The 17,336-nt window shown below is 38.6% G+C and overlaps 2 protein-coding genes and 1 long non-coding RNA gene across 4 annotated transcripts in view; 1 reads left to right on the top strand and 2 right to left on the bottom strand.

Moving 5' to 3' along the window:
• Positions 1 to 763: 763 nt before the first annotated feature.
• klhdc7a (kelch domain containing 7A) lies at positions 764 to 3,840 on the bottom strand. Its single transcript, XM_077725445.1, has one exon. The coding sequence runs from the start codon at positions 3,539 to 3,541 to the stop codon at positions 1,646 to 1,648; it is 1,896 nt and encodes a 631-aa protein (XP_077581571.1). The 5' UTR covers positions 3,542 to 3,840; the 3' UTR covers positions 764 to 1,645.
• A 1,687-nt stretch (positions 3,841 to 5,527) lies between these two features.
• On the top strand, positions 5,528 to 13,777 carry LOC144203364 (uncharacterized). Its single transcript, XR_013327672.1, has 3 exons — positions 5,528 to 5,684; positions 6,453 to 6,583; positions 13,510 to 13,777. It is a non-coding gene; the product is annotated as an uncharacterized LOC144203364 (long non-coding RNA).
• The window catches only part of LOC144203363 (immunoglobulin superfamily member 21-like), a 164,918-nt gene continuing 154,004 nt past the window's right edge, over positions 6,423 to 17,336 (bottom strand). For both annotated transcript variants that reach the window (XM_077726759.1, XM_077726758.1), the window contains 4 exons: positions 17,111 to 17,196; positions 14,189 to 14,381; positions 9,665 to 9,703; positions 6,423 to 7,453 (listed from right to left, as the gene is read on the bottom strand). In XM_077726759.1, coding sequence (XP_077582885.1) covers positions 7,374 to 7,453; positions 9,665 to 9,703; positions 14,189 to 14,381; positions 17,111 to 17,196 — 398 coding nt within the window. In that variant the 3' untranslated portion in view covers positions 6,423 to 7,373. The remainder of the gene's footprint in view (positions 7,454 to 9,664; positions 9,704 to 14,188; positions 14,382 to 17,110; positions 17,197 to 17,336) is intronic.

Genomic DNA, 17,336 nt, shown 5'->3' with positions numbered 1-17,336 from the left:
AATGTTAAAATGACTAAAAAAAGGAACCGTTTTTTATGTATTTTGAATTTTAAATTGTGATTATAACTACTAAAGCCATATTATTCATCATTTTTTTTCCAATAGTGCATAGAGTCATTAATACTCATTGATTAGCAACAACATAACAATGTTGTCAACAAAATTCCAAGACTTTTTGCGTTTTAAAAGTGTTGAAATGACTAAAAATCAAGGCATAATTTTTCATGTATTTGGACTTTTACATTGTGGCTCCTAAGGGAAAACCATTTGAAAATCTGAATTGTTTACGGCTCTCTCTGTCAAAAAGCTTCCCGATCCATGGTATAATGTTTACGACTTACCGCCACACTTACTCACGAGTGGGATTCGGCGCTAGGAGCTCCAAGCTGGAAGATCTGAAATGATATAAAAGTCACTTAATGGCAAGGCGGAGCAACAAATTTAAAGGCGCAAATTGTTTGCGAGGCAATCCAGTCCGCATTAATCTGAGCAAACAGCATTCAGATGGCCATTACAGCGCTAATGTTTTACATTTATGGTTAGCGATCGCTAATAAAGGGCCAGTAATTGCCATAAAATCCAAATAAAGTCAGCTCATGTTTGTGTTGTCGCACGCTGGCGAGAAAAATATGCCAGACACTTTAGTCCAATCGCTTCTTTATGCACAATCAACATTTTTAGGATATACAGTAATACCTTATCTCAAATCATTTCAATAGAAAAAAAACAATGTATAATTTATCACCTATGTAACATAACACAAAGTAACAAATACATGTCTAGTGTTTATAATCTGGAATATAATGTGACATTATGTACAGTACTGCATGGAGTTCTTACCTTCGTGACAGATGGTAGCACCTAAGCTAAGATAAAATAAGATAAGATAAACCAACATAAGCTAAAATAAAATAAACTAAGATAGACTAAGCTAAAATATAATAAAATAATCTAAGATAGAATAAGATGAGCTAAGCGAAAATAAGATAAACTAAACTAAGATAAGCTAAAATAAGAAAATCTAAGCTAAGGTAAAATAAGATAAACTAAGCTAAGCTAAAATAAGCTAAAATAAGAAAAAACAAAATAAGATAAAGTAAGATAAGCTAAGAAAAGATAAGATAAAGATAAAATAAGATAAACTAAGCTAAGATAAACTAAGCTAAAATAAGATAAACCAAGATAAGATAAAATACGATGAACTAAGCCAAGCTAAACTAAGATAAAATAAAATGATTTAAGCTAAAATAAGATAAACCAAGATAAGATAAAATACGATGAACTAAGCCAAGCTAAACTAAGATAAACTAAAATGATTTAAGCTAAACTAAGATAAGGTAAGATAAGATAAAATAAGCTAAGATAAGATAAGCTAAAATAAGTTAAGCTAAAGTAAAATAAGATAATACCAGTGTCCGATCAGCCTTGCATGCATGATTTTTGGAATGTAGGAGGAAACTGGAGTACCTAGAGAAAACCCACGCAGGCCCGGAAGAACGTGTAAACAGAAAGGTCAGGGAGGACGTCAAAAGTTAGCTACGACCCGAGTCAAAAAAAGAATAAAGCTGATGCAGAGCTTGGTTCCAGCTAGCGGGCAGGATGTTATCATCATTCCCAAAAAATAATAATACATTCAAAAATGCTGCTACACGCTGGTCTGCAGGGGCTTCTTATCAGGGAGTGACAGGACAAAAGGAAAAAGGAGGCCGTTGGCGCTAGAAGCGATACTCAAATGTTCCCGGGCGAACGCCGGGGAGATGTCATCAGCCCGGAACCTCAAGGTGAAGTGACGTCCCACGCAGTAGATGTCCTCGTCCATCGCCACGCACCTGAAGGCGGGACACCGGGGAAGACGTTTGGTGTCGCACTCGTACCACAGTCTGGCCACCGTGTGGTAGCGATACACGCTAACCCCCAACAGGGGGTTGACTTCAAAACGGTACAGAAAGGGTCCCACGGACACCATGTCCACCGTCCTGTCCTTCTCGGCCGCCAGAAGACTCCCCTTCCAGGAGTCGTTCTTGGGGTTGTAGCGTAGTAGCATGTAGCGGACTCCGCCCCCTGAGACAAAGAGCTCCCCGTTGCAGACGGTGGCGTGGTGAGCCACGGCGAAAGTGTCACTGGGTAGAGGCGCCACGAATGTCCACATGTCCCCACCCGGGTCGTAGCGCTCTACCGACGTCAGGCACTCCCCGCCAATGGCGTACACGTAGCCGTCCAAGGCGGCTAGTTTGCAACGAGGTCTAGCTTCGTTCATGGGACTGATTTCCTTCCAAATGTCCGTCAAAGGGTTGTAGCAGAACACCCGCTTGGAAGGGGCGGCGGCTTCGGTGTCCATGCCGACCGCCACGAACAAGTAGTTGTCCATAGTGCACAGGGCGCTAGCTTGACCGGTGGCTTCTGGTGGGATAGCGCAGAGTTCAGTCCAAGTGTCCTGGCGGCGGTTGTAGTAGTGCAAGGAATTCGGGTTCTTCTTCGGTATTCTTTGGGCGTTCCCGGGTCGGTCCCGGGGGTTCATGTCCGCTACCATCACAAAGCTCCTCCCGCTGGTTCTTTGTTGACGGATGAGTTCCTGCTCGGACCGGGTTAACCGCCCGTAAAGATCTTGATCCAGGAGAACCTGGAAGTAGTTTTTGGACATGACATCAATAGCCTCCTGGACTATTGATGTCTCGTTGTATTTTTTGGCTAAAAACAGCACCTCCAAGCAGTTGCCCAGATCCACTTGAGTTTTTAGTCTCTCCAAATCCGATGGGGGTACTGATTGGTTCAATAGAACCGCCTCTAGGTCGGAACACTCCCCGCGGTTCTGCCGGTTATCGTTTTCAGGAGAACCGGCATCAGATGGAAGAACTAGACTCGGGAACGCCGACTGCTCCGTGGCGGCCAGATAGCTGTCCTTGCGTAGAGGGGTCAAAACTGGATCCACCTGGCAGGGCGATTCCTCCAGACCGTAACTTTGGATCTCCACTGATCCTGCCCCAAGAGGACTTTTACCCTGACCCCCAACAGCGTTTGAATCCTTAGTACAGTGAGAAGAACTTTCCACGTAGTATTCGTAGATCTTGCCATGGACAACTTGGTTTCCTGGAGTATCCGCCATTAACTGGGCGTCCTCTACCGTAATCTCCGCCTTGGAGATGAAGCTAGAGTAGCAACCGTGTTGCTCCAACTCTTGCCTGAGTTCCCTACCAACACCCGTACCGCCCTCTACCTTCTTTAGAAAGCGACTGGGTCTCCCGGTCTTTGTTGGACCAGAAAGAACTGGTTCCCTGGATGAATTAGCTTCTATCGTGCTTTGTTTTTCTGGTTTTCCGTCGGCGTCTGAAGTTCTACGATGGTTCTCCTTGGTTCTTCTGTTGACGTTGGTCTTGCATCTTTTACAGGTCTGTGGACTTTGTTGGACTGGATCTTTCTCGTTGCTCCTGGAACCATAGACCCTGTAAACCAGAGAAACCAGAAGCACAGTCATGGCGGAAAGACCGATTTTGAGCAGTAGACGCATGTCCAACTCCACTCCAAAAAGCTCCGGGACGGCCATGACGGCGGATGCAGAAAACGACCACGGTAAGCAATGACCGCTCGCCTGATCCTTTTGTCAACACGTCTTGACGGACAGCTGCATGTCGCCCGGTCTTGGTTTTGCAAAAGCCGCTCTCCGCCTCCGGGTGTCAAATAAAACCGGCCGTGGTACATTTGCATCCTTTTGTGGGCGGAGTTTCGGTCATGCAACACCTGTGGTGAATCCAATGCAAATTACACAAAGGCTAAGATCAATATTTAGTTAAACTGTTCTCTTGCTACTTTACTATTTCCCCGTTAAAGTATTTAAAAAAAACACAGCATTTTAGTTAGTGTAGACAAAAGTACTCCAAAAGTATAAAGTTTTATTAGCTTATGACTCATCTTGAGCTTCAGAAGCGAGGTTTAAATAACGGGTGGGAAAAGACAATAGATTTAGCGAATAGGAAGCGAGCAGGACCTGGATATGTTTGCACAGTCGCGTCACGGATCGCAGAACCTGTCGCGCAAAGTAGGAGTGGAACAACAATCCTGCGGCGGATGGAGAAAGCTTCCTCAGAGAAAAGTGACAGCCTCGTTCATTTCCATAAGCCGGATGTACAACGCCGCCAATGGAACGCTCTCGTGTCAGACTGTCAAGTGGGGAAACTTCAGTTCAAATGCTTCTGTCGGAGGCCCGTGCTAAATACAGCAATACCTTGAGATAAGAGTTTTATGCATTCCAGCTTGTTTGTCATTTGTATCTCAAATCAATTTTCCCATATCAAATAACTAAGTACAGTCATACCTAAACTTAGAAAATATTTAAATACAGTCATACCTCTACTTACGAAATAACTAAATAGTCAGACCTCTACTTAAGAAATAACTAAAAACACTCATACCTTTACTTACAAAATAACTACATATAATCATACCTCTACTTATGAAATAAGTAAATACAGTCATATTATACTTACAAAATAACTAAATATAACCATACCTCTACTTACAAAATAATTAAATACAGTCATACTTCTACTTACAAAATAACTAAATAGCCATACCCCTACTTACAAAATAACTAATTACAGTCCTACCTCTACTTAAGAAATAAATAGTCATACCTCTACCAAATAACTAAATACAGTCATACCTCTACTTACAAAATAACTAAATACAGTCATACCTCTACTTACAAAATAATTAAATACAGGCATACTTCTACTTACAAAATAATTAAATGGTCATACTTCTACTTACAAAATAACTAAATAGCCATACCCCTACTTACAAAATAACTAAATACAGTCCTACCTCTACTTAAGAAATAAATAAATAGTCATACCTCTACCAAATAACTAAATACAGTCATACCTCTACATACAAAATAATTAATACAGTCATACCTCTACTTACAAAATAATTACATACAGGCATACTTCTACTTACAAAATAATTAAATACAGGCATACTTCTACTTACAAAATAACTAAATAGTCTTACCTCTACTTACGGATACCTCTAGGAACGAAATTTTCAGGTTACGAATTATGCAACCCTCCTCCTGCGACCCTTGTGAGGATTACCAGTTCAGAAAATGGATTTTTTAGCAAGTGTAGCACCCCAAAATGAAAGTCTGAGTTGTTTTTTCCTTCTAAACCTACATAAGCTGATGAACATATCATAATTTTAGATATGATTTATGATTTAAAGAAAACAAGAAGGGATGATGACGTTTTAAATGAACTTGAATTTGAATTGGACGCGAGCGAGCTGCATTGGCTTTCTCATTACAAGCTTTCCTTCAAAAAGGCTCGCCGGGGACTTTGGCCCGTAGTTGAGCAGGAATAAATTTAATGTGTACGATTATGGTGCCAACATCAAACAGGGTTGCAAAATAAGCCCCGGGGCCACAGATATGCGGCACTTGGCTTTTCTCAGGGAAAACACTCACAGGCTAACATTCATTCGACGCACCGTCGGAAGCCCATTTAGTGACTTGGCTTGACGTTTGCGGCTCTAGTTTACCATTTTCTCATCTCATCTCTCATTTTCTCAACTGCTTTATCCTCAACTAGAGTCACAGGGGGTGCTGGAGACTATCCTATCTGACTTGGACACCCTGAATGATGGCCAGCCAATTGGAGGGCACAAGAAGACAAACATCCAATCACTTGAAGGTAGGGACAATTGTATCCAGTTAGCCTAGCATGCTAATGTTTTAGGAATGTGGGAGTACCTGGAGAAAACCCATGTAGGCCCAGGGAGAACTTAGTGTTTATTAATTTTTCATTTTAAACAAATATTTATGTAGCATTATGGGTTTTGTAAAGTTACCTAATGTTGAAAATAACATTTTTTTTGTCACATTTAGATACAAACAATGTTTAAATACCTTATTTTGAAAATTCTAGTTAGCTTTAATTTTGGAATTTTTAATTATCGACCTTTAAAAAATGGCATTTTAGCGAGAAAAAAATCCAGGAAACCTAAAAAATAAGATTTAGTTAGAAGAAGCATTTTTCTCTGATTGGCTGCCCACCAATTAAGGGTTTTGCCAGTTAGCTGAGATCGGCTCCAGCACCCCCCGTGAGTTAAGCGCTATGGAGCGTTAACAAATGCATTAATATGTGTATTATAACTTGATAAATATTACAAATTTAAACAAATTGACATGAAAATTCACAACAGATTTGTAGCTGAATGTGACAAATTATTATTTTTATGTATTATTATGTTTGTTAATCAAAATGTCGAAGATATAGTTAAAAAAAAAACAATATGAATTGATGGTGACTGATATCAAATTTTTCCTTGTATATGGTTTTGTTATATTATTTTATTCCTATCTCAAGACAACAATAGTAATTTGTAACATCTCTTAAAGGGAAAGTCACCCAAAAATCTGCCACGGCAAATGTTTGATCATCTCTCCATTTTTAATACAGATGAAATGAAACAGATGAAAACAACCCTGTTTTATCAAGCCCGGCGTGGTGGGAGGAGCCAGCCAGCGTGACTGCGACCAATCCCAGGCCAACGACCGCGAGAGAGATTGACGGCGATATACACACACAATGTAAGTCACTCAAAAATAGCATGACACGAGGAAACAAAAAATTAAAAATAATGGTAAAAAATATTGGATTTACATGCATCACCATCCTGAAAACATCAGACATATTTCCCGTCATATTAGTTTATGCTGCATATTAAAATAAAAATTTAAAAAAACTAAAATGGTTACAGCAAAAAAATATTTTTTTTTAATTTAATTTTCACCCAATTTTTTAGTTCTTTTGGATAAAATACAACCAAATCCCCCAAAACCCCATAAAACCTATTTTTATTAATTTTATTATTTACATTGATGTACACAAAATACACAAGAATTTTTTCTGCAACCTTCCAACTTCATTTATTTAATTTTTTTTACATTCTAAGCCATCAAAAAGAGGAAAAAAAATCCCTCAAAATAGTATACAGATCACTCTGTTAACATATTCATTGCTCCGCCCCCAACTCTACGACTCCGCCCCCCGTAAAATTAGAAACATTTTGAAAAAAAATAGAAATAAAAAATCAAATTCTTTCCAATTTGAACTAACTTTATTGATCAACAGGCAGACAAAAAAACAAAAAAATATCACTTGGAGAGGATTTACGGGAGTTATTCGTCTTTCCAATGCGGTTATTTTCGTTAGAAAAAAATGGGAGGAGCACCACCAGGTGGCAGCACCGTGGTCTCAAACACTCGTGACATAGTAGTGGAAAGGACCCCGATTTTTTTGTTGTAGTTGTATTGAAATGTTTGCGTATCTGGTGTGTGGGGAGGGCAATTATGTGGGTGCGTGCGTGCGTACGAGTTTTCACGTCAGTTCCACCGTCACTGTGAGGACCAGGGCCATCCACGTGACTCCGCCCACGGCGTACAGGGGCGAGACTCCGCCTGTAGATAACACAAAAATACCAGGCCAGTTACCAAACGGGTTAATTACCGTATTTTCACGACTATAAGGCGCACCGCATTATAAGGCGCACCCTCAATGAATGACATTTATTCCATATATAAGGCGGACTGTGTTATAAGGCGCACTGTCTATTTTAGAGAAAATTTAAGACTTTTAAGTGCGCCTTATAGTCATGAAGATACGGTAATTGCTATTGACTTCCAGGTATGAAGCACTTACTCACTACTTTACAGTCACCTCTAGAGCCAGCCATTGTTGATGTTTGGGATTTTTTTTAATATAAAATCTTGCAGTGGGGGAGGAGCTATATGATGGAAGATTTTGTAAACTAAGATGGCATCCACATATTTAACAGTATTGTTTCAGTTCAGGCGTTTGTGTTTTTTTAATATCTGACAGTGGTGGTTTTTTGTTTTTGTTTTTCTGTTTTTTTCCATATATAAGGCGCACTGGATTATAAGGCGCACTGTCTATTTTGGAGGAAATTGAAGACTTTTAAGTGCGCCTTATAGTAGGAAAATAGGGTAATTGCTATTGACTTCCAGGTATGAATCACTCACTACTTTACAGTCACCTCTAGAGCCAGCCATTGTGGATGTTTTGGATTTTTTTTGTATAAAATCTTGCAGTGGGGGAGGAGCTATATGATGGAAGATTTTGTAAACTAAGATGGCTTCCGCATATTTAACAGTATTGTTTGTTTTTTTACTATCCGACAGTGATGGTTTTTCGTTTTTTCCCATATATAAGGCGCACTGGATTATAAGGCGCACTGTCTATTTTGGAGAAAATTGAAGACTTTTAAGTGCGTCTTATAGTCATGAAAATACGGTAAATACTAATAAAAACTTTTTGAACAAATTTGCGCGAGCAAGTAGACTAAACTCCCGAAAAGGAATTGTTGTTATTATGGGTCTGACGAGACGCATCTTCTGGTAGGCATGTTGGCAAAGACAAAGACCACTCCCACAAGTGTCAGGAATCTCGGCGCCTTCCGAGCCAAAAGCGTGAAATCCGACAGATGGCCGGACGAGAACGCCAGTCGACTGCGTGCGTATGTACCGCCGAGGATGCTTTTGGAATATTCTCAGAGAAAATCATCTTCTTGTTTTGGTTCAATGTTGACACACATAGCCGACGCAAAAAAGTGGATTAAGAGGGTGAAAAAACGGGTGGATTTGCACATTTTTATGAACTAAACATTTTTTCTTCAATTCTTCAGTGCTTAGTCCTAGTAGTAAGTTTCAGTGTGGGGGTGCTGGAGCCTATCCCAAGTATTTGGGGCCAGAGGCAGGGGAATTGATGGTCAGCCAATCACAGTACAAGGAGACAGACATCTAGTCACCTGTTGCTAGGGAAAATTTAGAGTGCTAAATTAGCCGAGCATGCTAATGTTTTTGGAATGTGGGGGGAAAATGGAGTAACAAATAAACTTAAATAATACATATATTTATATAATAAATACATTTAAATAATGAATAAATAAATTTAAATAACAAATAAATAAATTTAAATGCTAAATAAATAAAGTTAAATAATAAATACATGTTAATAATAATTAAATAGATTAAAATAATAAATAAATAGTTTAAAATAATAATTAAATTGATTAAAATAATAAATAAATAGATTAAAATAATAAATAGTTTAAAATAATAAATGAATAGATTAAAATAATAAATAAATAGATTCAAATAATAAATAAAGTTTAAAATAATGAATAAATAGATTAAAATAATTTTTAAAAATCACCAAATAGTGAATTCGCGGTAAGTAAAAACGTGATATTCGAGGGATTACTGTAAACAGATTTCATCTGCTGCCCCCTATTGGCCAAGTGGCTATCAGACCTTCCCTTCCACCATCTTTTTAAAACAATTTAAAATTTTTACATACCTGCCAACATTTTGACCGTCTCTCGTCAAATTAATTTGCAACTCATCATAAACATAAAACCAAATCCCGGATGTTTATCCTAGATTAATCCCTAAAATAATCTGTGCTGATCAAGCACAACTGCCATCCCATCCAAAAAAAAAAATCGTCAAAAGCATTTCTCAACGAAAATAGAAATGTCGCTCGTAAAGATATAAAAAAAAAATTGCATTCTCGACAATATTATTCATTTCTGTATGAATTTCATATTCTTTTATGATCCAAAAATTTAGAAATATGACAAAAAAACTTACTGTTCTGGCTCTGTGTGTTTTTCATCATGCTTGGATTTTCTGGAAAAGACAAAAAATAGTTTTTTTTAAGAGAAATAGTACACATAGGTCATTAAATTAGGGAATAAATGACAACAAAACAAACGTCAAAATTGGAGCGTAAATGACTTTTAACGCGAATAAACGGCGCCCCCCGAATGACGGTAATGTCGGGAGAAAGAGTGGCCCCTGGGTAAAAAAACAGCGCCTCCCAAGCTATTTTTGGGTTAGCGCACATCTGAAGTGACGTGTCGTCTGGAAGGGGCCGCGGGGGGAACGGAGCCGCTCCTCTGAGACGCAATTCAAGACCCAATATTTGGAGTTATTGTTTAGATTTGGGGTGTCAAAGTCACTTTTTGTCATAATTTCGGTTCTCACCCGGGGGGCCGTTATGTTTTTTTTTTCTTACAAAATTAAACGATTTATGAATTGACAGCTTTTTTTTAATAGCAAATATAATCATTTTTAAATCAGCAATGAGGGTAAATATTACATTTATACGTTTTTACCTTTTGTTTTTTTATTTAGAGTAAATATTGCATTTTTTGTTTGTTTATAGTGAAAAATTTAAGGGGAAAGAGGGGACATTTTAGATGTAATATTTAGGTATTTAAATTAAAATCAGATTAAAAATGCTAAATGTTCAGTTTGTTATAGATGTTAAATTGATTTTGGAATTAAAAACCCATACAAAAAGAATAACAAATACAATTTATAATTTTAAAAAATGCAAATATTGATTTAAAAAGGGGAATAACTGGAAACATTTCCGATAGAACCATAGCAGAATAAAATAGGATCTCCATTTAACAGTACCAGATAAAAATGCGTACTTATCGTATCAGACTATCCAAGTACTTGTTGTAGCTACATGCTAATATTTGTTTTAGCTAATTTGGTGATAATTTTACCTTTTGTAAAAGGGAAATGTGCAACCATGGCAAAATAAAATGGTCTCCTTTTAAATGTACCAGTTAAAAAATGCATAGTTAACGTATATCACTATCCAAGTACTTGTTGTAGCTACATGCTAATATTTTTTTAAGTGAATTTGGTGATATTTTGACCTTTTTGTTAAAGGGAAAAGTGCAACCATATCAAAATTTAAATGGAATCCATTTAAAAGTGCCAGATAAAAATGCATAGCTAACGTATCTGACTATCCAAATAATTGTTTTGATTTGTAGCTACATGCTAATGTTTTTTTTTAATGAATTTGGTGTTAATTTGACCTTTTTTTTAAAGGGAAAAGTGCAACCATAGCGAAATAAAATGCTCACTGTTTAAAAGTGCCTGATTAAAAAATACCACAACCGCATGATGGTAACTTATAGCTATAGATGCTAATATGTTTTTACTATTGGATTTGTTAATAATTTGACCTTTTTAAAAGTAAAATGTGCAACCACTGCAGCGGGTTGAAAATACGTTTCTGATCCCCCAAGCATATCTTATAGCGACATGCTAATATGTTTGATGACTCCATTTATTAATAATTTGACCTTTTTAAAAAGGGAAATGTGCAACCATAATTTAATGAATGGCTTTCCTTGTACCGTGCAAAAATTAATTGATTTTTAGTTGATTCCTATGGAAAATATTTGTTTGAATTACAAGTAAATCGACATATGAGCTCAGTCCCGGAGAGAACTAAGCTCGTATCTCAAGGTGGCACTGTATTTTAAAAAAAATTAGCATTAGCACTCATCTAGCGCGGTGTTACTTTGTAAGAGTTATTCCGGAATGTGTGGAGTGGATTGGAAATGTTGCCAGATTAGAGAGTCAGTCAGTCCCGTCCCGTCTCAAGGCCGTTGGGAAGCCGCCAAGGTCAGTCAATCACCATTTACTAACCCGAAGCGAGAGTGCGAGCCATCTAGGAAGGCGGGGGGGAGGACAGATGGGGCCGATGCCGCCTTTAGGGGGCAGCCAGTGTTAAGTAGGCAGCATCGCTCTTCACTCTCGCTTGCCAAACTCTTTCCCACTTGATGTCTTCTTGCTCTTCTGGCCACAAATTCCATTGTAATGACAGCTGATGTTGAACCGGGATGTCCGTTTGTCCCTTTCTGTTGATTTGTAGGCATTTCCAGGTCATGTGTTGTTGGGTTTGGGGGCTTTTCAGGTGATGTTTTTGGATTTGGGGCATTTTCTGTTGGTTTGGGCATTTCCAGGTGATTTTGCTATTGGTTTTGAGCATTTACAGGTAACCTGTTGATTTTAGGGGCTTTTTCAGGGGACTTGCAGTTGGTTTTTGGCATTTCCAGGTATTGTGCTATTGTTTTGGGGCATTTCCAGGTGGCCTGCTGCCTGTTTTGTGCATTTCCAGGTGACTCCCTGTTGGTTTTGGAGATTTCCAGGTGGTTTGCTGTTGGTTTTGGGCCTTTCCAAGTTACTTGCAGTTGTTTTTGGGCAATTCCAGGTGGCCTGCTGCCTGTTTTGTGCATTTCCAGGTGACTCCCTGTTGGTTTTGGAGATTTCCAGGTGGTCTGTTGTTGGTTTTGGGCATTTCCAGGTGACTCCCTGTTGGTTTTGGGCATTTCCAAGTTACTTGCAGTTGGTTTTGGGCATTTCCAGGTGGCCTCCTGCTTGTTTTGGGCATTTCCAGGCGACTCCATGTTGGTTTTGGGCATTTCCAGGCGACTCCCTGTTGGTTTGGGGCATTTCCAGGTGACTCCCTGTTGGTTTTGGGCATTTCCAAGTTACTTGCAGTTGGTTTTGGGCATTTCCAGGTGGCCTCCTGCTTGTTTTGGGCATTTCCAGGCGACTCCCTGTTGGTTTGGGGCATTTCCAAGTGACTTTCTGTTGGTTTTGGGCATTTCCAGGTGACTCCCTGTTGGTTTTGGGTATTTCCAGGTGGCCTCCTGCTTGTTTTGGGCATTTCCAGGTGACTCCCTGTTGGTTTGGGGCATTTCCAGGCGACTCCCTGTTGGTTTGGGGCATTTCCAGGTGACTCCCTGTTGGTTTTGGGCATTTCCAAGTTACTTGCAGTTGGTTTTGGGCATTTCCAGGTGGCCTCTTGCTTGTTTTTGTGCATTTCCAGGTGACTCCCTGTTGGTTTTGGGCATTTCCAAGTTACTTACAGTTGGTTTTGGGCATTTCCAGGTGGCCTCCTGCTTGTTTTGGGCATTTCCAAGTTACTTGCAGTTGGTTTGGGGCATTTCCAGGCGACTCCCTGTTGGTTTGGGGCATTTCCAAGTGACTTTCTGTTGGTTTTGGAGATTTCTAGTTGACTTCCCTGTTGGTTTTTGGCATTTCCCATTGAAATCCCTCCCCCCGAAAAAGTCCTACCCGGACTTCTTCGGAATAACTTCATTTTTGTCGCTTATACTCTGTAGTGTCGCCCCTAGTCGTGGTGCACTCCATTATGGCGCCGCTACAATTCTCGTCATTGATGGACTAAATCCCTCGTTAAGAGAATAGTCATCTCTCTAAGTGCAGTCTTAAAAAGAAAGTGTTGTTGAGCCAATTAGGGACAAAATCTTTTATTAATCGCACTCTCCCAGCCGCATTAATGATTCATGGTCAAAACTGGTCGCGGAAATCTCAAAGGTATATTTCACGGCTACTGTAGATATAGTGCCTGCGAATATACATTCTGGGGAACAATATAATTTAATTATTTTTTCGGTACTTCATTGCCAATTTTATATTATTGATGTTCATCAAATGCACAGCTAAATACTAGCTTAGAGAATATCATCTTTTTAGTATTAAATTGTGTTCTCGATGAATGTATTGAACTTAAAACATGACCTTTTGACGTTTAGTTATACGTAAATATTAACTACATTGTTCAAAATTAAAAAAATATTTTTTTTTATTCATTTTAGATTGGCTGCAGTGACACATTATGGACGCTAGGGGAAGCCTATGGCCCCTCTGCCAACTTTGTAACAGAAAAGACTATGCATCCTGACTACTTATTATGTGAGTACTTATTTATTCATCATTTATTTATGATTCATTATTATTTATTGATGATATATTTATTGTTGTTATTTATGCACTTGGTGAAGCTTTAAATTGCATTATACATGTATAATGACAATAAAAGGCATGTAAATGAGAGATAATAGTCTAATAAACACAAATGGCAAAAATAATAATAATATGTCATGTGGCCCGGACCATTTTAGATATAAAATTTAGATTTTTTTAAATTTTAAATGGATTAAAAGCCCTGGATATTTAATTTTCTTTATAGATCTAAAATAATGTTGATATTAGATTTTTTTAATATATTTTTAGGTTTTACAAAATGATTTTTGAACTAAAAACTGAAAAAAATGATTACAATATTACAATTATTGATTTAAAAGGGGGAAAATCAGGAAATTTAATATACATCTATACTCTTCATTTGAATTTGATCCTAAAACATAAAGTCGGCATTCATGATTGACTTTCCCGGGCCACAAAAAATGATGCGACGGTCCAGATTTGGCCCCCCAACCGCCACTTTGACACCCACATTGCCCGTAACAAAAACCGTCCCCCGGTTTAACGTACCAAAGACTATGAGGCGGGTGTGCGTGTCCGTAGAGCCCAAAGGATTCTGAGCCGTGCAGCGGTACATGGAGCCGTTGAGTTCGGCCGGGACTCGCTCCAGGATCAATTCCCGACCCTCTCGCTCGGCGCTGCCGTCCAGGAGCCGCCCTCCCACTCGGGTCCAGGTTAAGAGGGGCTCGGGGAATACCTCATTCTATGAAAAAGAATAAGAGAGAGATGTGATGAAGATGATGATGAATTATCCAAGCTAACTCAGCCCCTCCCTCCCCCCTCCTCCTCCACCAACCGATTCAAGCGCAAGTTCACAGCATGCATTAATAATCAACACTTGAGTTTACAAGAGTTATTCCCCTCGCAGTTCTTAACCCTCCAGTAAACAAGTCCATTTCTAAAAATAAAAAGCGCCGGGCGGATTTTTGTCGCCTTTCGCCGTGCTACAGGATAAAACAAAGACAGGCAAGTGCCAAGGAGCTTTGGAATACACGCTTGTTCGTATGTTATAAAGTGGGTGGGTCCGGGGTTGCCAGATCTGAAAAATAATCTGCAATTTTTTTAGAGCGTTAAAAGCTAAATAAAAAGAAAACAAAATCAGGCCAATTTACAACCTCAAGTTTAAAATTATTATATATAACTCTAACAATATTTTTTATTTCGTGTTAAAAATAAAATTATATTTTTTAGGGCTGGTAGGTCTGCTAACTTGGCTGTTACATTTAATGGATTAATGAATTGTTTATGGATAAATCTTAATATTACGGTTGATCTAATACTTATTTTTACAGCTTTTTAATGGGAATTATTCTTTTATATTTTAAAAAAAATATTTTTAATCAAAAAGGGGAAAATGTTAAATTGTTTTAAACTCCAAAAAGTATTTTTTGCAGTATTTATATGCTTTGAAAAATCTCCCACATATCATTTTCTGAGCCGCTTTAACCTCACTAGGGTTGTGGGGGGGTGCTGGAGCCTATCCCAGCTGACCCAGAATTGGTGGCCGACCAATCGCAGGCCAGAAGGAGACAAACATCCAATCCCTTGTAGCAAGGGGCAATTTAGAGTGCTAAATTAGCCTAGCATGCATGTTTTTTGGAATGTGGGAGGAAAGCGGAGTACCTGGAGAAAACCCACAAAAGAAAACATGCAAACTCCACCTGGATTTGAACCCAAGTCCCCCACCGTGAGGCTGACGTGCTAACCACTCAACCACTAGGCCCCCGCATTGAAAAATTAATGCATTTTTAATATTCTCCATTTTAATTTGTCTTTTTTTTATAGATTTTCAATTGAGAAACATTTTTTTTTGGATTAAAAAACGAAATGAAATTGACTCTTGCTCATCCCTGAGAATTGCATTGTCAATTCAAAGAATGACTGGGCTATTACTTTGAAAAACAAGAGGAAAACAAATCCCTTTCCCCGATGGAAGTAACCTCTCAAAACTAGAAGATTTGTTGAGGGATAGCAAGCAAACGCGTGACACTTGCAAACGACCTCAACTGGGCGAATAATGTCTCGGAATGAAAATGCGCCGAGCTCAAAGCGGCGCCGGCGCCTCCAATCTCATACATAAGGCAACGAACGAACGAAAAAAAAAAGATTAGCGCCGAGTCGTCGTCCATAATAAAATGGCTGAAACAACACCACGCTCGTGGTTATCGCTTCATCTTCCCCGCGTGGAGGGCAAAATCATCCAAACGGAGACGTCCAGTCATTTCTCATAGCGATAGGGGCGGAATTTTTGCCATTTAATACAGCTTTAAGATTAGCAAGATTTCTTAATAACTTGTTTTATAGTCTGCACTCAATAGAAATGACTCAGATTTATTTTTTGGGGGTGTCAGCTATTGTTAGAAAAGCACTAGCGGATTATTTTATAGCCATTAAACGTGACAAACATTCAATCAGGTGGCGTCCAATCATTTTTCTAGGAGTTTATTGCTAGAGGGCGTACAATACATTTGAAGTAGCATATTTTCTGGTAGATTAGCCGCCTCTGTGTATAAGCCATAGCCTTAAAATGGTCTTAAAATAGTTGAATTTGACAATTTCTCGCGTATAAGCCGCACCCTGGTTCACAAATTTGTGCCGAATTTGCTACCGTATTTACTTGCATATAAGCCACACCCTTAGTGGTTGAATTTGACAATTTCTCGCATATAAGTCGCCCCTTAAAACGGTTGAATTTGACAATTTCTCGTGTATAAGCCGCCCCTTAAAATGTATGAATTTGACAATTTCTCACATATAAGCCGCCCCTTAAAAGAGTTGAATTTGACAATTTCTCGCGTATAAGCCGCCCCTTAAAATGGCTGAATTTGACAATTTCCCTCATATAAGCTGCCCCCGATTTACAATTTTTACGTCCATATTCATGGTTTTAATAGAGAGTACAAATGTGTTACTTTGAAGGGAAAATCTTAAGAAAAAATATTATTATTAGATTTCTGAGATGGTTTAAATCAATTTCTGGATTGCACCTTCCTATTTGGTGAATCTAGACAAATTTAAAAAGGAGGTCATGTGACCAGTACAACCAGGAAGTGTATTAGTAGCGGTCTGGGGAAAATGGCAGGCACAAGTAAATCAGTTTTTTCCACGTTTTATGCAAGATACGGTTAATTTTTTTCTTGAATTTCATTCATAGACCTCAAAATTAATTAATTTTAGCATTTTATCAGTTTTTTTCTGTATTTTGAAATAAATGACCATATTAGCCGTATTATCTTTTGTTATGGCGTTTTCTGCATATAAAGTCTAATTTATGCGCATATAAGCCTTACCTTGGATTCAGTCCATTTTTTAAAGCGACAAATATGGCTTATATGCGTGAAAATACAGTAACATAATGAAAAATTAATAATACAAACAGTACAAATGCAATTTTCTTTTAAAAAAGACTTAACACAATCCAAAAAGTCCTACCTGAAATCCATGCACAGTAATGCGCACCGTATCCCCAACGATGGCCCGGGTAGGGGTCATGAAGAGCTTGGGTCCCTTTGGAGCAGCTGGGGGAGAGATTTAAAAAGAAAATGAAATTTAAAAAAATGAAAATTAAGTCCAGACAAAAGGTCACAGCGTGGCGCGTGGAGAATTCAAGCACCTGTTCCGTCACACAAGGAGCCAGACAAATACAATTTCCTGTCAA

The sequence above is a fragment of the Stigmatopora nigra genome, chromosome 10 (assembly GCF_051989575.1).
Source record: "Stigmatopora nigra isolate UIUO_SnigA chromosome 10, RoL_Snig_1.1, whole genome shotgun sequence".
NCBI classification, from domain to species: domain Eukaryota; kingdom Metazoa; phylum Chordata; class Actinopteri; order Syngnathiformes; family Syngnathidae; genus Stigmatopora; species Stigmatopora nigra.
Note: the sequence above shows the minus strand (reverse complement) of the source record. Positions and strands in the feature narration are given on the sequence as shown.